This window comes from Oryza brachyantha, chromosome 10 (genome assembly GCF_000231095.2).
Source record: "Oryza brachyantha chromosome 10, ObraRS2, whole genome shotgun sequence".
Taxonomy (NCBI): Eukaryota; Viridiplantae; Streptophyta; class Magnoliopsida; order Poales; family Poaceae; genus Oryza; species Oryza brachyantha.
Window position 1 is genome coordinate 12280770 of NC_023172.2, and position 20924 is coordinate 12301693.

Sequence of the window (20924 nt, forward strand, 5' to 3'; positions counted from 1 at the left end):
ATAAACTACGATAAAAAAATCTCAAAATCAATTCTAAATTTAAGTCAAAAATTTAAATTTTTTGCTTATAAGCGTTAGCACAAGTGGAAATATGAGTTTGTATGTTGCCTTTTAAAAAATAAGTAATATATGAGGGTGGAATGATAGACAGAGATAAAATCGAAAGAATATTTAGTACAAAGGAATTAATGAGATCAGTGCTATTATAAATAGTGCTAGAAATATTTATTTTTTTACCCAAGATTTAAATGTTAAAATAATTAAATGTTGGGATAAAGGAAGTATAAGATATCTGGATGTATATAACTTCATCCATAAACTAATAAATATGATTATATATTCATCCATATTCATTAGCACTCTCTCGTCTGATAACGTGTAATACTCTCGTAGCAGTAACTAACCTAGATTCTCGGTTCTCAAACCGCTAAACGATGTATATTTTATATATTTTTTTAGAAAATGATGATTTAAAAATTATATTAATCTATTTTATAATTTTTCTGAGATAAGAAAACTTAAAAGCCGAACGCGGTTCTATTCATTTACCACGAAAAAGTGACGAATTTTTGAGATTTCTGCCAAGTGGGGAGAAAGGAAAGGAGCCGAGCCGAGTAGCAGTGGCAATCCCCAGCTAACCCAGCCGTCAGGAAAAATAATTTCGCTCCTGCCGCACGACAGTGACGACGCTGCCTGTACGTACGGGGCGGCGACCACTGCCCCGTGGGCCCCACGCACGCCGGGGGCGCAGCCATGTGGGGCCCCAGGCCTCCATGGACCGAGTCCACGCAGAGGCAGCTCAAGAGCTCGCTGCTCGCTGATGCTGCTGCTCTTCACCAGCTGCAGCTACACAGGCTACTACTTGTAGTAGGAGGAGTAGCTCGCCTCGCAGCGTGCGTGAGCGAGCCCACTCTCGCGCTCCCTGGCCTTTAAAGCTGTCGCCTTTTGCCTCCCCTGCTGCTGCTGCTGCTGCTGCTGGTCTTGGTTGCTGTGGCCGCGCTTGGTTGCTTGCCTCGGGTGGGCGGTGCGAGGTGTAGCTGCTCCGGCGAGGCGACCGGATCCGGGAGGGCTCCGGCTAAGCGGGGGTGTGGGGGTGGTGGTTCAGTGGTTTGCTGGGGTGTTGTGTCGGTGGCGGGTGATGGCGGCGGCGGCGGCGGCTCCGTGCTGCTGCGGCTGCGGCTAGGTGTGGGGGCGCTGCGCGCGGCGGCGGAGGCTGTGTGTGAGGTGGTGTTTCCTCCCCGGACGGCCGGCGGCGGCGGTGGCTGTGAAGGTACGTGAGTAGAGTTATGCTTTACTCTCTCTTCCTGTCGCTGATGCTTAAGCAGGCAGCCACTGTTCGTCGTCTTTGGGAGGGCTCGGGGCCATGGCTCTCTGCTCTTCTTCATCCGCGTTTTGCCATTGCGATTTAATTTCTGGACGGAAGTTTGCATGATTTTTGGGCCTCGGGTTCATCCGACGTTTCAAACCGATTCTTTTCATAGACTCTTTTGTGTTGTGCCGGAAGCAGCTGGTGTTCTTATCGATTTGGCGTTCGCCATCAGGCGCTGAAGCAAGAAACCGTGCTGTTTCAGCCTCAATTTCGCGATTTCCGCGGCGTCTAATCGCCGGCATTTGCCTTGCTCTTACCCTCTTTTCCCGTCTCGGTTTTAAGCCAAAAGGCGCCTCCTTTGCGTGCTTTTCCACGCCTTGTTGTTCAAGGGAGAGAGGAGAGAGGAGAGAGGAGGAGGAGGCAAGCTTGCGCAATCGCACAACCGCCTGTCGATTTCACCTTTCTTTTTTTTTTCTCTCTTCTCTCCTCCTTTCACATGTCAGATGTTTTTCTTTTCTTCTTCTTCCTCTCCTGATGCTTTCACTTTTGCTCGAAATCTCCCAGGTTGTTTGGTGCGAGGCGAGGCGAGGCGGCGGTGATTGTTTGAACGCGGCGGCGGCTGCCGGGGATCGAGGATGGCGGCGGCGGTGGCGATGCGGAGCGGCAGCGGCAGCGAGGGCGGCGGGTACGACAAGGCCGGGATGGACTCCGGCAAGTACGTGCGGTACACGCCGGAGCAGGTGGAGGCGCTGGAGCGGGTGTACGCCGAGTGCCCCAAGCCCAGCTCCTCCCGCCGCCAGCAGCTGCTGCGCGAGTGCCCCATCCTCGCCAACATCGAGCCCAAGCAGATCAAGGTCTGGTTCCAGAACCGCAGGTGAGCATCCAAGCAGCTGCCTTTCTGTATCTGGGATGGAAAAATTATCTGTACAAGTTGGTCAAGAATGGTTCACTAGAAATGTTTTAATAAGTGATCAGTGTCATTCTTGCTATTATAAAGATGGGTAACTCTCCGGTGCATTAGAAATGTTTTAATAAGTGATCAGTGTCATTCTTGCTATGGGTAACTCTCCGGTGCATTTTACTGCTAGAAAGCTGCTTGTTTTTGGTGTTTTACAGTTCTGGGTTAGAGCTGAGTTATTGGGGGTTCTTGGATGTGCTTTCAGGTGCCGAGATAAGCAGCGGAAGGAGGCTTCCAGGCTTCAGGCCGTGAACCGAAAACTGACGGCGATGAACAAGCTTCTCATGGAGGAGAATGAGCGTCTCCAGAAGCAGGTCTCCCAGCTGGTTCATGAGAATGCTTACATGAAGCAGCAACTTCAGAATGTATGTCTTTGTGTTGTTGATCTCACATATACTGGGCGAAAAAGGCGCTACGTTTTGTTTTTTTCACTTTCTCTTACCATCTCTTTTCTTTGTTTGCAGCCTTCATTGGCCAATGATACAAGCTGTGAATCAAATGTGACCACTCCTCAGAACGCTCTAAGAGATGCAAGTAACCCGACTGGGTTAGTGAAATTTACCATACATGTTTTGATTCTGGGCAATTTGAACTGGATGCCCTCTAGGGATTGGCTTACCATTTCCGACACTAATTATATGATCTTTGTCCAGACTCCTTACAATTGCGGAGGAGACCCTGGCAGAGTTCCTCTCCAAGGCTACAGGGACTGCTGTTGATTGGGTGCCGATGCCTGGGATGAAGGTTGGTTGCCAATTTCTGAGATTCTATACCTGTGGCGAATACTAAGTGTGCCCAAATGTTCTAATGTTTGTTCTCCTTTCTTTGATAAGCCTGGTCCGGATTCGTTTGGTATTGTGGCCATTTCACATGGTTGCCGTGGTGTTGCCGCCCGTGCCTGTGGTTTGGTGAATCTAGAGCCAACAAAGGTAATTGTGTATGTCAGCACTTCACTTATTTATTTTTCTTCATTCTACTACAACGCCTCTTGGTTCCTTCTAAGAAAAAGAGTGTCTAAAACCAGCTTTGTCTGCAAGTAACTATTTCTATTTTCATGCTGACATGCTATCGAACAAAGAATCTCCTTTAAAGTACCTATCACAAGCATAACTGGCTGTGCATACTTGGAGGTCCTTTTTTTTTACTTGAGGGGCAAATACACTTTACTAGAGCAAAGAATTGTCAAATTTCCAGCTCATGCCATACAAAAAAACAGTTCAGTCTCACTGGCTTAACAACTGAGGTTCTCCTAAGATCCTTTGCATAATCTTCATTGATGTGAATATTTTCTAGAGCCTTATTGTTTTCAGCAAATTGTTGGGAGATTCTTATAGTGTGATAGTGCAGATTGTGGAGATCTTGAAAGACCGCCCGTCTTGGTTCCGTGATTGTCGAAGTCTTGAAGTCTTCACCGGGGTTCCAGCTGGAAATGGTGGCACAATCGAACTTATATACATGCAGGTGAGCGTCTTTTTTCTTCTTGCACAATTAAGTGGTTCATTTATTTTTGCCACATGCATTCCCTATTTTATTCATTCTTGTTTTTTTTTTCACTCAGATGTATGCTCCAACTACTTTGGTTCCTGCCCGAGATTTTTGGACGCTTAGATACACAACTACAATGGAGGATGGTAGCCTTGTGGTGCGTTGAACTTGAGCATCTTCATTTTATCTTACTTTGCGTACATTGTAAATTAGCACAGATGGTTGCTTTTTCCTAAGGCCATGTATCTTGTAGGTCTGTGAGAGATCATTGAGTGGTTCTGGAGGTGGGCCAAGTACAGCCTCTGCACAGCAATTTGTAAGAGCTGAGATGCTTCCTAGCGGCTATCTAGTGCGCCCATGCGAGGGTGGTGGTTCAATCGTTCATATTGTGGATCATCTAGATCTTGAGGTGTGATCTCAAGTTCTGCATGCTTGCTAGTTAGATGTGAAATTCTGTGCATTTGAGTCATTATTTTTTATTAATCTACTTACAGGCTTGGAGTGTTCCTGAAGTACTACGACCACTCTATGAGTCATCTAGGGTAGTTGCTCAGAAAATGACTACTGCAGTAAGTTCCTATTACATTGCCTTGTTTGCTTTTATTTGTACAATTTCAATGATATATCTCTTGCTATGTACTTATATCTGTCGAAATACCTACTGTCCACTTATGATCGATTGTTTCTTCAAGACTAACCTAGTTCAAAACTTAAAAACGTGTGGTTCAATGCCTGTTTGGCAAATTTGTTGACATCATTTAGTTAGAGGGTTCAGACATTGTTCAGTCCCCACATTAAGTGTTGCAATGCCTAACCTAGGAAGTGTTTGACATATCAATAAATTCTTTGTTTTCCTGAAAGCATATAGTTTTAGAGAGGAAGTTTGGAATAATAGTTGAGCTCGCTATGTCAATTTCGTTACTCCTTTTTTGAAAGGGTACTTAACCTTTTACAAATAAGTATGCTAAAGTTCTCAAGGGTTTCTTTGACATTGGATTATATTGCGACTATAGCTCTTCTTTGCATCTTTGGACTGCTTGAATCATTTTTATTTTCTTGATCATTACTTGACTATTCTTATTATTAAGGCACTACGGCACATCAGACAAATAGCTCAAGAGACAAGTGGGGAGGTTGTATATGCTTTGGGGAGGCAACCTGCTGTTTTGCGAACATTTAGTCAGAGGTTGAGTAGGTATGTCCTGGATATAGATACTTAATTTGCTCCTATTTATTTTGGATAGTTTTTTAAAAATTTTAACACATTGCTATGCTCATTTAGAGGCTTCAATGATGCTATAAGTGGTTTCAATGATGATGGTTGGTCTGTCATGGGTGGGGATGGCATTGAAGATGTGATTATTGCTTGCAATTCAAAGAAGGTTAGGAATACTAGCACTATAGCCAATGCTTTTGGACCTCCAGGAGGTGTTATATGTGCTAAGGCATCCATGCTTCTGCAGGTGAGGGTTAAATATAAATTTGTTTCTGTTGATAAAGGCTGTTTACTTTTCTAACTTAATATAAAACCAGTGACTATGATGGGAATTTACTTCCTTTCTGGTTGACTGGTTTTAACTCTTAACTGTAACTTTTCAAGAGCTTACCTTTTTGTTTTTACTTGGCATCCTAGAGTGTCCCACCAGCAGTTTTGGTTAGATTTCTGAGGGAACATCGTTCTGAATGGGCGGATTATAACTTCGATGCATATTCGGCTTCATCTCTGAAGACAAGTTCATGTTCACTTCCTGGGTTGCGGCCTATGAGATTTTCGGGGAGCCAGATCATTATGCCACTTGCTCACACAGTGGAGAATGAGGAGGTATGCTTATAAGTCTTTTGATTTCATGACTGCTAGGTTCTGTTATCCTCCTATTTTCGATGTTTTCTTTTCTATACATTACCCTTGACTATGTTATCATCTAGTTCCTTGTTGATTTTTCTCTAATCCTTGTCTGCTGGTGTGGGGGATCCATTTGTCTGATGTTCACCAAGTGAGCTTTATAGAAGTCTATATCATTTGGAGGGAACAACAGACAAGTTCCATTTATACAAAACAGGACTGATCAATTTCGATGCTATTTTGTTGATGAGTTTATCAACGTGCAGATTCTAGAAGTTGTCCGTCTTGAAGGACAAGCACTAACACATGATGATGGTCTTCTTTCTAGAGATATTCACCTGCTTCAGGTAATAATTCTCTTAGCTCTTCTCGAGGAAGATTGTAAACCTTTAAACTTAGATGAATAAATTGCTAACGAAGTTTACCCTAAAAAAAAAGGTAATAATTCTCTTATTTTGTCGTTATCTGGTTTTCAGAATTAAACCTCCAGTAAAAAAACATTGTATTCTAAGATTATAATTAATCTCTTTAGAGGGAATTTCTAATGTGTCTCCCATCTTGCTTGATCTTTCAGCTTTGCACTGGAATAGATGAGAAATCAATGGGATCTTGCTTCCAGCTTGTCTTTGCACCAATCGATGAGCTTTTCCCTGACGATGCTCCATTAATATCGTCAGGCTTTCGTGTTATTCCACTGGACATGAAAACAGTGAGTTTTTCACTAATTTTACTTACTCTTGGATAGTCTAGGGTGTCACATTTCTTGTGTTAGCCTTTTCTTTTAAATGCATTTAACTTTTGTATTTTATGGATAATTCTTGAATTTTTTGCGTGCATTTTGGCTCCTGTCCGTTCATAACAATTATAGGGTAAAAGCCTTTTAACTCCAGTAGGACGAAAACTGTTTTGACCAAACATCTTGTTTCTACCGTGTTACTCCCATCTGGTTTGATTGTCAGCTGCTAGGATTTTAACCACTAGTGTTTTCCACAGGATGGTGCACCCACTGGTAGAACATTAGATTTGGCGTCTAGCCTTGAAGTTGGTTCAACTACACAACCCACAGGGGATGCAACTCTGGATGACTGTAACCTACGATCAGTGCTAACCATCGCCTTTCAATTCCCTTATGAAATGCATCTCCAAGATAGCGTTGCAACTATGGCCAGACAGTACGTCCGCAGTATTGTTTCTTCTGTGCAGAGAGTATCAATGGCTATTTCTCCTCGATCTGGCTTGAATGCTGGGCAGAAGATAATTTCAGGCTTCCCTGAAGCCCCAACACTAGCTCGTTGGATTTGCCAAAGCTACCAGTAAGTGCATGTTTAGTTTCCTTTCTATCTTATGAATACCTTTTGGTGTTAATAGATAGGAGCTGCATTACTTCTCTATGTTACTATTTCTGTATAGATGACAGAGCAGCACCTGTCCAAAAGCTAAAAACTTATTACCCAAATATTAACTTATACTCAATCTGATAGGCGTTCATGACACTTGCAGGTTCCATCTGGGAGTGGAGTTACTTAGGCAGGCAGATGATGCTGGGGAATTACTACTGAAAATGCTCTGGGATTATGAAGACGCTATTTTGTGCTGTTCTTTCAAGGTATTCTTTTTTCATGTTCTTTTCATAACGTCCAACTTGTACATTTCCACCATCGCGTTTAGGAGAAAATGAACTCAGCCTTCGTATGCTCTTCATATTCTTTCAGGAAAAGCCTGTATTTACTTTCGCCAACGAGATGGGACTGAACATGTTGGAAACATCTCTCGTCGCCCTCCAAGACCTCTCACTGGACAAGATATTCGATGAAGCCGGGAGGAAGGCCCTATACAACGAGATCCCAAAATTGATGGAACAGGTATAGCTACTTCTTGCCCCAAAAAGATCCCATTTTTTTTTTGCTGAAGTAACAGCAATGCCTTAGCTGCTAAACAAACCAGTTGGATCTAGAGATAGATAGAGCAAGTAACCATGGCCACACACAATTCATGGAAGCAGATTACTATCCACAGCTAATCATTCAGATCATCTGAAAATTGTTCAGGGCTACGCGTACCTGCCGGGTGGGGTGTGCCTGTCCGGGATGGGCCGCCATGTTTCTTTCGAGCAAGCCGTGGCATGGAAGGTGCTCGGGGAAGACAACAGCGTGCACTGCCTCGCCTTCTGCTTCGTTAACTGGTCCTTCGTGTGATGTGATCCAAACACCAGTCTCCCATTTTTGCAATCCCTGTAGAAGAAGAGGGAAGAACACCAACCAGACAGGGTCTCAGCTGTTTAGCAAAAAAAGAAAAATGATATGATGCTAGTTTCTCCTAGATCTCGAAAGGCCAATGCTGCCCAGGTGCCTGTAAAGAGCGTGTTGCCTAGTGTAAATTTGCTCTCGTTTTCCACTGATTATTTTTTATCCCAGGCGAAAGGAGGCAGTACTGGCTGCGATTGTAGCTGGCTTAGCTTGCCGGAGTTGAGTGAGGGGACACTAACCTTGGGGTGATCACCAGCTGTATGATGAAATTCCTAACAGGAAATCTCCACCTGGATCCATGAAGATGAACTCATGGGCATGTTGCGGAAGAATTCTCCCGCCCCTTTTCCGTTGATCTGCAGCTTCTGCGCCGCCTCGCCTTCGTTAACTCGATCGGCGGTGCGGCGGAGAGACGTCGCCGGTGAGCGGCGGCGCCCTCGTCGCGGTCGCCTTCGCAGCGCCGCCGGTTTTGGGCCGGGAGGGGGGTGGGGGTTCGGCCCTCGGATCGGAGCGGTAGCTGGGCTCGCAACCATGTGGTCGGCCCAAGTAGCAAATATGAAAAACCATTCACGCAGGAAATACATCTCCCAGGCAACAATTTGATGAGCGTTTACCCAGAAACTCAAATCTGAAACAGTAAATTCGATTGAAATTGGTCGAAATTTTCTGGTTTTCGACATCTCGATGGACCCATGAGCCTCAGACTGAGAATGTGTTTGTAAACCTTCTAGAATATAGTCCTGTCAATCTTACCAATTCTATGGAACATATCGATTTTTAGAAAAGAAATCCTATAAAATTTCTACTATCCAGGAAGCATTAGCCTTAGGCCATTACCTACTGTACAGACACGCCTGCCTCACCGCCAGGGTTCGTCTTTCCCGACTGAGTGCCAGATCCCGGCCTCTAGCACTATGACACCATTTTGTCAAATTTCGATCAAACATTGGTCGAACTCTTACACTTCCAAATTAAAATTGTCGAAACCAAAACACCAGCACACCTCATCTTTTCTCTTCTTCTTATACTTATAAACTAAAATATAAATTATCAACCTTCAATTTAAAAGTTGATTTTGCATTTTTTTTCACTGAATTTTATTTTTCATTATTATCTTCTGTATTGCTAAAAATATATACATAAAAGTAAGTTTTATGTATAAATCATGTTTTCTTTGAAAATATGCCGTCACCCTCGAGAATTTCACAGTTTTCGATCGGTTTTGGCCGAAAAAACTTAGCCTCCTCTCTGCAGGCCCAGCTAGCACGAACGGGATCAAAACGCAGCGACGTTGCAGTGGAGTGGGCAGGCAAAGGCAAAGGCAACACAGGAAAAGCGCACAGTTTCTACCACAACTCCAAAGTGCAAAAGCGAGAACTGTAGTATCTACAGTATGCGTGTGCAGAGATACCGAGAGGGCCGCAATAAATTCTCGTTTTGATGGCATCGATCCATCAGACAGGTAGCCCAGCAGCAAGGCAGGCAGCAATGCAGCTAGCCGGCCATTAAATTGGGGGGCGCCCTCCGGCCGGCCATGCTGCCGCCGCATCAATTCTGCATTTGCGTCGCACTGCACTGCACTCGCTGCTGCCGCTGCTGCTGGTAGTAGTAGTAGGAGTGATGAGGTAGCTGTTGCTTCCAACTAGCAGTAGCTGCTGCCTCCGGTTGGCACAGCGAGCAGGAAAACGATGCCTCCGACGACGACGACCCTCTTGGCCGCTACTTCTCCTCTAGTCCATGGAGATCCGGAGCATGCATGCCTCTCCGTCGAGGACGAATTCATTGCCGGTTAAATGGGGCGTTGGGCCTGGCCACCTCTACATGTAGGCATGTAGCACCAGCAACTATACTGCTCGTTTAGTCGCAAAACCCTAACGTATGCAGCTATGGCCGCATTCTTACCCAGGGTCTAGTGCGAAATAGAGGAGGTGACACGGGTATCTAAATTTGAATCGGAGTAATAAATACATGGTAAAAATTTATAAACTTTAATTAAAAATTTTTCCGAAGGGGGTTCCTCCGAACCCCCTTCTTGTGCAGCTTCGCCACTGTTAGTCCCCCGTGCTAAGTTAACTTATCTACTAGTTTTTCACGTACACGCTTTCCAAACTGCTAAACGGTGTATTTTTGCAAAAAAAATTTATAGAAAGTTGTTTTAAAAATCATATTAATTTGTTTTATATTTTTTAATAATTAATAATAGAAAAATCAAGTACTAATCTATTACTATATTTTTCACGCTGGATAAGTTAACTTATACCCCTCCCTTAACGAACAGGCCTATGTATGTCATCGAGACTCTAAAGGCGACGCATTACAATAATTCGTTCGTCTTAGGGGCTGTTTGGATTCAGAGACTTTTTTTAGTCACTTGTCATATCGGATGTTTGCACATTAATTAGGAGTATTAAATATGGATTGATAATAAAACTAATTGCATAAATAAATGCTATTTTATTAGACAAATTTTAAAGCCTAATTAAGCCACGATTAGCAAATGTTTACTGTAGTATCACATTCGCTAATCATGGACTAATTAGGCTCAATAGATTCGTCTCGTAAAATAGCCAGAGTATGAGGTGAGTTTTATTAATAGTCTATATTTAATACTTCTAATTAGTGTCCAAACATTCGATGGGATAGGGATTAAAAAAATTCCATAGGAACCAAATAGGCCCTTAAAAACAACTTTATTTTTTTAATGTAAGCTATAAAGATTAAATTATTTTGGAACGAGGAAAGTAAAGAACTACTTTCTCTGTATTAAAATGTAGCTCATAGAGCACGGAGGAGTAGGGAAGATGCGGTTTTTTTTTCAAAAAGAATAATTTTTACAGGATTTTCATAAGAATTAGTCTAATTCCCAAGAAATTAAATCATTTATTTTCAACAATCGCATTATTAATGTATACGTACAGAGGGAATAAAGGGGATTGACTGACACATGTATCTACTGCTTTTTAATTATTCTCGTCTTTCATTTCTATTTATGCTTATAAGCCAAAATTTAAATTTTAAATCTTAAATTATTTTTCATCATAGTTTAATTTTTAATCTTAGCATTTAGATTACTAAGAACACATATAAAATTTTGGTGAGGTGAGTGAATTTTGACGGTTTGAAAATGCTGAGAGATGAATATTAACTCGTTTAAAGTTTCAATACTTTTGTGACCTTAGAGGGGAAATATCCGTTGAAATCAAACAAACAAGTGAAAACCCGTGAAACCAAACCTAATTTTTGTTCTAAATTTACTTAAAAATTACAATAGACAGGTGTATGTATGAATTACGTTACCACCAAATATCAGGCAAATATTAACATAGCACTGTTTATGTGAAATTTGTCCTTTTTCCTACCAAGTGTAATTCAGTTTGGACTTTTTTTTGGTGTTAATGTAGTTCATGTCTATATCTATTTGTAACGATTTTTTTCGTAAATTCACAGAACTTTTAGTTTCGTTTCTTCGGGGGGGGGGGTATTTGGTTGATGTTTTCACCTGATATCCATTGTCTATGATTTGGTGTACAATTAACTGTTTGTGGTGAATTTTGTGTGACCTAAACCTTGAGTGGCCGTGTTGGCAGCTGCCCCTACCAACAGGGCTAACCAGCACACGCAAAATCTATTAGTACATTAATCGAGTATTAGCTATTACAAGCTTAGCAATGGATTAACCTAATTTTTAAACAACTTTGATATATACTCCCTCCATCCAAAAACAAATCAACTTTTCAGTTTTTAGATACAATGTTTAACTCATCGTCTTATTAAAAAAATTACGATTAATAATTTTATTTTTATTAGATAATAAAACATAAATGTCACTAATTTTTTTAAATTTCTTGAAAATTTTTCAAATATGATGGATGGTCAAATGTTCGACACAAAAACCGAAAAGTTGGTTTTTTATAAAACGGAGGGAGTATTTTTTTTGGGAAAAAACAAACATTTAGCAGTTCAGAAAGAATGCACGGAAAAGAGAGAAGTTAGCCTTATTTGTCACTTGTGAAGACGCCCGATGTGAGCAAAACGATACTATACATTTTGGTCAACTTAGAGGATCACCAACAGAAAATTGATATGAATCTAAATTTTTAGGTTTTTGAGTGAAAAGTTGGTTCCAACAGTTATACAAAATAGACGTACGAAAATTGCATTGCCTAATGCCAAAGATCTCGTTCTCCCCAAGTCGGACCCTCCTAATATACTACGTGAGAGAATGGTAGAGCCAACGTGGAAAACAGAGCGATTTTTGTTTATGTTTTTAGTAATAAAATAGGGTGGACCAATCTTATTTTTTTATCATTGAGAGTCAGATTTTAGTTAATATATATGTTGAAAACATCCACCTATCCAAAAACTAAAATTATGATTGGGGACCCGAAAATAAATTTTGGGATGGACTTTTGAGCGATCGTTGGTGATGCTCTTATGCTGCCGGCAATTCGCACGGTACTAGATTGGTTTTATGGTGAAATCTGTTTGGTATGGACCTAAACCTGGTGAGCAATTCTAACGGTACGGTACAGATCGGTCAATGCACTACTAGGATCTACCTTGTCAGAGAGGAGGTCAATAAACCGCTGTCGTAATCCCAGTAAGACCTTATCCGGTTAATCTCAATTACAAAAGTATTCAAAGGAATTATGGAGGAATTTATTCCACACCTATTATGGCCTGAAATTATTCCTCCTTAATCTTCTCCAATCCCTCCCTCTTGAGAAATAACCGAACATGGCCTAAGCGAGGTAATATTGTCAGTGGTTACCGCTGTGAAAATCAAACAAAGTTCACCAAAAAACAAAAATATCTATTTAAATTTCTTTTGAACTTTTTAGGGGATTGCCAGGCCTATTCTGTTAACGTATCCGGTATCCCAACGATAGTCTTGCTGCTGCTACTACTATTATCATATTGCCCGTGCGTGAAGTGGGATTTAAATTTAAAATAATAAGTATTAACCTATTTTTATCGTAATTTTTCAGTGTATATCTCTTAATTGTTATTTATATTTCTTCCCACAACAAGAGGGTAGGTGCAGGGAATTAATAGGTGGGTCATATACTCATATGATCTTATATTGCTTTTAAAATACTAATATTACTATGCATTGCAACAAACCCATATAATTAGTAATGAACTGTACAAGTGCATGGACATATTGATAAAAGAAATAGCTTTTTTAAAGAAATTACTTGATTTTTAATGAAAACGGTGGTTTTTGTGTGACATGTCGTGAGAAAGATGACAAAGGACTCTACTTTTCTGCAGAGATAAGTAGAGAGATGACAAAGGACTCTACTTTTCCGTAGAGATAAGTAGAGAGTTGGTGGTTACCACTACGTGCCTCATAGTTGGCTAAACGTTGTCAAAATTAAAATTTTAGAACATAATTTTAAAATTGTCTTTGATGACTTTTCACCGCAGTTTCTTTTTTAGCATTGGTGCAACTCACCAAGAACACATATATAAAAACTTTAATCACATATTATTTTCCTCATTAATCTGTTATTATTATTATTTAGATATTCTATATTTCTTCCAAAAAACCGAGAGTTGTAGGGTTATTTATCGGTTTCACTGCCCATCATCACTTATTTTTAAAGGAGCGTAAATACTCGATTACTCTAGGCCTGCACCGTTGATTTTTTTATTTTTTAAACCTTTTTATTAAGTAATTTTATTATTAAACCTCGGATGAAACTATTTTCACCGGATGAAACTTTTGTCTAAAATTACTTAATAAAAAGTTTTTAAAATAAAAAAAATTTATGCACCTTTGTGGTTGGTCTGCTTCTCGTACAAACGCCGGCTGAGCAAGCAACTCAACTCAACTCAAACTCAACCTAGCCGAGCGTTTTGGCCCCCCGGCGCTTTCCTCGCAGGCAGGCAGGCAGACACACACAACACGCACGCAATTGGCCCTATGCGGCACCGGCGGTTGGGTCAGCACGCTGTAGCAGGGTCAAAACGCCAGTACGCCACGCATGCAGCCACACTTGCCGCTGCTGCTGCTTCTGCTGCTGTGCCACATGCTCTCCATGCATGCAAACCCACAAACCCAAAACCCAGCAGCAGCAGCAGCAGCTCAGCTGCAATCCTGCAACGGCAACTTCCTCTCCTCCCTTTTCCTCTGCCCTTTCTGCAGAGATCAGATCAGCGAAGCAAAGCAAAGCAAGCGAACGAGCAAATGATTATGGTGTTTTTGTTTGTTTTTTGCTTGCAGCTGATTAGCCGCTAATCGAGTGGTAATGGCATGGCACCGAGTACCACCAACTCACAGTCACAGCAGGTAGGTTTTGTGGTCACCAAGCCAAAAACACACACTTGATTACTTCGAGCTACCGTGCATTGTTGCCAGGCAAATGATGTGATGTGATGTTCTTTTAAGGTAAGACAATGATGCGGATGCTAATCGCGCAACGGAAAGCAACCGTAGCCAGCCAGCGGTCCCAAATTCCGCTCATGCTGCTCATGGCAAGGTGAGGGACCAGCAGCCAGAGTACCATACACCAACTTGTAACATCTCAATGCCTACACACTCGATTCCTAAAAGGACAAGCATATAGTTGAGTAGGATGGAAAAAAAATAGTTACTTTTACTTCCCTCTGAATTGAATTCTGATCCTCCTCAACATTAGTCTTTTGATGATATCACCAACTTCTAAGATCAGCATGGCAAAGCAGGAGTAAGATAATTGGTAAAGAGAAATTTAGGATGTTGTAAAAACTGCCGCCACATAATTTCCTTCCCTAGAGGCACACAATATCCACCTCATCATTGGGGGTAAAAAGCAGAGACCACCAACAACTGCATATCCAGGGAAGTATAACCATCTCCAAACAACGGGCAAACCGCCTACCACTGCACGTCTGTCTGTTTTTGTGTTTTTTCTTCTGAACAAAAAGCTAGGTGTCCCCTACTAGAAATGCGGCTTGCCCAGCGCCCCTAATCCGAACCAAAGGCAAACAAAACTAAAACAGAAAGGGATGTGCACAGGAGGAGGCAGCTAATTACAAAATCTGACAGCAGATGACGCCCATTCGCCGACGCCTTTCTCAAGTTACTTGAGCTCGAGATGCCTGATGATGTCCTCCACTTCTTCAGCGTCCACTGGGAGATGATCCTCAGCGTCCCCATTATCGGCATCAGCGACCTTCGACTGGGTCTTTGGAAGAGATTCCGGTGATGTATCACCAGATGATTGCACCACAGCAGAATCAGCAGCAACACACGGCACATCCTTGGCAGCTGCTTGCGATGCTTCCTTAACATGAGCTGGACCCTCAACCTTAACCGGAGGCTTAATTACTGGCAATGGAACCACCCCCTTACCAATTGACAGTGGTTCGTTCCGAGGCTGGAGTTGTACATCCTTTATCTGAACAGGGATCGCAGGTGACAGCGATTCCTTCGGTGGCTGGGATTGTACATCCTTGATCTGAATGGGGATCGCAGGTGAAAGCGATCCCTTAAGAAGCTGGTGTTGAGCATCCCTCACCTGAACAGGCATCACAGGTGACCGGGTTTCCTTTATTTGTTGGTGTTGCACATCCTTTATCTGAACAGGCATCATAGATTTCGGCCCTTGGACTGGACCTGAAGGAGTAAAGAGAGGGGGAGCTGGCCTGATGCGAACTGGGGATGCCATCCGAATTGGTGGCGGGTGGCTCATGAGAGGGGGAAGCTGTTGTGTCCGTGCACCTGGGGGTGGGAGAGGTGGAGCAGAGAAAACAGGGATGGATGTCCTCACTGTAACTGGAGGAGCCATGCTATGGCAAGGCATGCGGAAGTGCCCAACTGGGACATAAGGAGCTGCCTCTGCAGCGGGGAACCTTGACCTTGGATTCGGACTTTCAGTCAGCCGGAAAGGTGTTTGTGATGCTGCATCAGATGCTGCTGGTGACTCTGGTCTTGATCTTGAATTAGACTTGGGGCGGAATAGAGGGAGAATCTTCGAGTAGCTGGAGTGAGAGGATTGAGGAAACGCTGTCTTCCGCTCTGGTTGCATTGGAAATTTCTTGGGAAAAGGCGAAGCATGTGGATTATTGGCCATCGCCATCTTCTCTTTCAGGCGATAGTTGAGAAGAGCTCGAGCAATCCTGATCTGCTCCTGCTCATCATTGCTCTCAGGTTCATTCGATGAATTTGCCTCCTGACGTACCACTGTTCCAAAGAAGAAAAATAATGTAAGAAAGTGGCTTTATGTAACAGCAATGATACAATTCAGAATAACCACATAACACTAACATTTGCAATGAAACTCCACATAAGTAGAGCTCATCTCAGGTTCTAATTAAAACCCAGAACCCAGACTAACAGAATTTTTTGCTTGCATAAATTGTGGCATTAAAAACATGCATAGCGTGATAAAGTGGCTTTAAGTAAGTATGTTCTTGCAGTTGTTAATGTTTTTGTTACCCTTGATTGCGGTAAGAGGTTTAAAATAAACCAAAGGTTTTGTGTGATCTAAGCGTAGGTTACATGGTGACAAATATGGTGTTGGCAAGCAACCTTGATCTAATTATTATTCATACCAATAGTTTAGAGTTTAAGTTGTCTTCTCCTGAGATGACATCCAAAGTTATCATATAGTTCCTCCTGTTCTAATTAAATTATCTAATATGGATATTACACTCTATGGGGCATGGACCAGTACATGTCAAGAACACTGTCATCTAAACAGGTATTCTTCTGCACAGACTAAAACAAACATGAAGACTGATAGACTTCCGACCAACCAGAGGAATCTCCTTAAAATAAACAAGCGCACCTAGCTTGATAAGTTCAAGTGCACATCATTCGTATTCTAAAATACCTAAACAAAAGAATCTTAAGACATAATGAGATTTTTAATGTACTGCAAGATTTTCCACAATTTTTGCCAAACATGATTACTGCAGGGAGAAATATAAATAAGAAATAGCAATACTGTTTTTTGAACCAATGATACAGTGGAATGAACTATGAAAGGAACTGGTGATAGTAACACTCACATTGTCTCAGTGAAGACCAGGCCGCTGAAGCCGCATTTTTTTCAGCTTGCTTCTTATTCTTAGCAGGATCACCTGTAAATGTGATCCCAGCTAACTCTACTGTACATGTGAAAACCGGCAGGTGGCCAAGCCCAGATCGTTCTGTTGTATACGAAGGCAATGGTGCTCCAACCCTCTGGGCTACTTCCTGTAGAAGGTTCTTGTAAACACCTGTTTCATCCTGTTTAAAGAAACATATCAGTATATTGGAGTAAGTAGAAAATTTACAGCACAAACCACAATGGGTGCCAGATCATATTGCAAGGTGAAACACAAATAATACAGGATGCAAAAGGTTAGCAGACAGCTTATTTAAAATAGTTGATGACAGGAGTACAATGATGTCCAGGTCAGCTAGTTAAATTTCCTTTAATACTCAGTCTTGATTGAAACAGAAGTAACCAAATAAAAAAAGAAGAAAAGGCACCAGAATCCTAAGGAAGATGACTTCTGGATTAAGGTATTGCTGAACAGAGAAATACTTCAAATGTAAGGATTATGATTTAAGAGGTTTTAATACAAGAGGTGTTAGTTGAGCAGTCTGTGAGCTGATCAGGTGATCATAAAGGGGCAATGAATAACAAGGGACACCCATCGAACCAACCGAAACACCTGAGTCAACTCTAAATTACATAGGTGATTTAAGGATAAAATGAACCGAGATTTTTGTTCCCTGTACATTAGTTTTGAATAAACTAATATATAATGCAACCAGTAGCAGTAGAAGACTGGATTGAGTTGACAGCAAAGCTCAGTTAGATTGAGGAATTAGAGGATACTTTTTCGGCATTGAGTACCATATACTGACCTCATAAAAGAACTCCAAGACATAAAAATGGAATGCTATAACATTAATGGTAGCACTACTGGACTTATGTAAGAACAATTGTTCCATGTATAGTCACAGCCAGTGAGTTTACTACTATATCCGTTATTACCTACAATGCCATTGTTGACTTGGTCAATTGATATGATAGCTTCTCCTGTAGTTAAATATTTCTTTTAGCAACAATTAGAATTAAGAAAACACGATCGTTTAAAAAATGGTCAGATCAGTTTCTGTCAGTCAAAACTCCGAGCTGAAACCCTCAGTACTAGTCAACCATGAGGAGCTTTGAACACGCCTAACATTTGACAAGAACCGTTCAAAAACACTGTAGCAACTAGCAAACTTCTCTATTGTGCACAATTTTAGTTACTCATAGGTAAACACCAACTGACTTACAAGGGCATCAAACGTACGTCCATGCAAGATAGTCTCATACCGAATCACCCCGTTTCCACAAAACAATCTCTCCATGCAGACGAACGCGGCGGCGGTCGCACTCGGCCGCACCAAAAGGCACACCCTAAAAAGGCAGCAACCAAAGCGACACGCCCGCACTATCACCACCATCCAGCGACGACACCCACCAAATCCTCCCACGGATAATCTCCAAGGCCCCTAAAGCCCAGACAGGGAGAAGCAACACGGCGCACTAGGGCAAGCCGAAACGCACTAGCTACGGCGGGCAGAGGCAGCAGCACCCCCATCGTGGTGGTGGTGGCAAAAGCCAAAAGACTTCCCCCATTCCTCCAATGGCAGCACCACCACCATCCATCCATCCATCCACCATGATCCCATTCACCCCATGGTTGCACTACACTGCACCTTCTCCCCTCCCTTTGCTGCTGCGGCCCCATGGTGGGCTGTGGTGGGGGCCTGCGCGCCACTAAATTTCCCGGGCCCACCGCCATTGACCTGCGATGCTGGGTTAGGTGCGGGCGGTCTCCAATTCAATTCCCCCCACCCACTCCCACGCCCTCGCCATTAATACCACCACTATAAAGACCTAAAACCTAATCTACTCCTCCCCACATCTCCTTTCACACTAATCTCTCCCCTCTGCGCACTAATCCCACGCTCCCACCAAGTCAATCAACCATCGCGTATTCTCCATTCCTCCATTTCTACCAGCAGCGGTGGTAATCGTCGTAGCATACGCGTTCTCATGGGAGGCTCCCGGGTCAAGTCCATACGTCCACTTATTAATTACTCCCCCAATTAATGCGCCATTATACGGACCCCGATTTAGTTAATCAGGGTTCGGAAGTTAATGGCACGGAGACTTTCGTGGTTAGTACTACTAGCAGTAACTAATTAACGGCGTGAAAAGAAAAAAAAATGAGAAAAGAACGGAACCCTAGCGGTAATTCCGAGGCATCCCGCTTCTTTTATTACCGCTGCGAAAGCGGCAATTAATGCGGGGTGTTAATTCAAGTACCGTCGCCGTTACGCCGAGCGCCCCCCCCCCCCCCCCATTTAACGAGAAATTGAAAACGGAGAGGGTGGGGGGATGGCCGGCGCGGAGTACGAGCTGATTAAGAGGCTTAATTGCGATTAGTACGCCGTGTTAGTGTGGGAACTAAGCTGCGTGCCTGCGTGTTTGTTCATTAATTAACTCGTGTCAAGGGCAACAAAAATTACGGCGTCAGGGATTAGCAGTAAAATATTGGGGATTAGCTGTTGTTTTTAAAATAACGAAGTGATTAAAAATTGAACGAACTTGTACTGCTCGTACAGTGGCTTTTCTTTTTCTCCAATGGAATCGAAAGAATCCCCCCCCCCCAACACACCTTTTGAGAGGGGGAGAAAAGTTTGCGGAAATTTTTGACGCGAAAAGATTGGACGCTTTTTGCTCGCTCCAGTTCGTGCCGCTGACGAGGCGGAATTCAGCGGAAGCAGATTCCCGAAGCTACCGAGGAACGAGAAGAATAGCTCGGATGATTTCGTCGGAGAGGAAAAAAACTTCGAATCTGATAGAAGTAGAGATAGCAGGAGATGAAGAGCGTTTTGGTGGTAGATTTCTCCGTGTTCGGCGACATTTTGGTAGAAAGAGAGCTCATAAAATGTTCCGCATGAGCATGAACACCCAATCACCCGAGACGCGGCTAGGTTGCTTAGCTACATGCGCAACTACCCACGAGAATTCCACGAGGAATCGCGGCAACAATGGTAGCGGCGGTTCCACGATCGATCATGCAAGCTCCCGCGCTCGAGAGAGAAAAATCCCACAGATCCCCAAATTCCGCCACGAGCAGCATCACGACATGAGGAATAGCCGAGCAAAAAACACCACGGGAGAGAGAAGGGGTTGACGACGCGAGAGGAAGTCAAACAGAGGAGAAGAGGCGGACGAGGAGGAGGGGGGGGGGCGTACCAGGATGCGGGCGGCGAGGGAGTAGGAGGGGCCCCTCCGGGCGAGCGCGGCGAGGGCGACCTCCGCGGCGGCGTGCTCGGCCTGTCGGAGTGTGGTGAAGAACCCGGGGCTCTCGAACTGCTCCCCGTTGAAGTTGACCGCCGCCTTGAACCGCGGCGCGTGGTCGGGCCCCTCCCGCAGGCAGGTGTACGCCGGCAGGTTGAAGCAGCTCCGCTGCGCCAGCTCCTGGAGCTGGTTCTTATACATCGCCGCGACGCCCGCCGCCGCCGCAGCAGCAGCCGCCCACCCGCCCCTCACCACCTACCCAGCCACCGCCCACCACCTCTCCGCCACGCCGCCGCTTCTAATGCCGGTCGGCGTGGCCGCAGCACGAGGAGGCTCTGCTGCGAGGGAGCGAGGGAGCGAGAGAGAGAGATCTACCGGAGGAGGAGGAGAGGGAGGAGGAGGAGGGGTGAAGTGTGGAGTGGAAGGAGACGGAGGTGGACGCGATTTATGTTTTTTATTTTTTTTATTTTGGATTCGTTTTCTTGGGGGGAAGTTTAATGGTGGCGCCCTGCGGTTACTAGTTGGGGCTGGCAGTGGGAGGATGACAGCTGGGGCCGCACACACAGACTTTTTTATTGCTGTTTTTTTCAAATTTAAAAAGGATTTTAAATTGAAATACTCCACTTATTGTTCATATCTTTCCCCACGTTTGTGATGGCCCTCCCTCACCAAAAGAGTTCGATTTGAATTTTGGTTCTTGTGATAATTTTTTTACTCTCACGTTTGGTTTTAGGTAATTATATTTTTGCTCGAATTGAATTGCTTCCGAACCATGGGTGCCAGCTAAGCGGTTGCATTT

The 20924-nt window shown here is 43.4% G+C and overlaps 2 protein-coding genes across 2 annotated transcripts; one reads left to right on the forward strand and one right to left on the reverse strand.

Moving 5' to 3' along the window:
- Positions 1-1774: 1774 nt before the first annotated feature.
- LOC102699624 (homeobox-leucine zipper protein HOX9) lies at positions 1775-8173 on the forward strand. The gene is made up of 18 exons (XM_006661804.3): positions 1775-2183; positions 2473-2632; positions 2732-2814; positions 2921-3011; positions 3101-3196; positions 3615-3728; positions 3826-3909; positions 4006-4161; positions 4247-4321; positions 4841-4947; positions 5035-5215; positions 5386-5574; positions 5862-5942; positions 6170-6304; positions 6589-6908; positions 7096-7201; positions 7308-7457; positions 7644-8173. Exons 1-18 carry the CDS (start codon positions 1945-1947, stop codon positions 7788-7790), a joined length of 2514 nt encoding a protein of 837 aa, XP_006661867.1. The 5' UTR covers positions 1775-1944; the 3' UTR covers positions 7791-8173.
- Positions 8174-14565: 6392 nt separating this feature from the next.
- On the reverse strand, positions 14566-20534 carry LOC102699899 (double-stranded RNA-binding protein 6). Its single transcript, XM_006661805.3, has 3 exons — positions 20081-20534; positions 16842-17061; positions 14566-16011 (listed from the first exon to the last, which is right to left on the reverse strand). Exons 1-3 carry the CDS (start codon positions 20324-20326, stop codon positions 14909-14911), a joined length of 1569 nt encoding a protein of 522 aa, XP_006661868.1. The 5' UTR covers positions 20327-20534; the 3' UTR covers positions 14566-14908.
- Between the last annotated feature and the right edge of the window lie 390 nt (positions 20535-20924).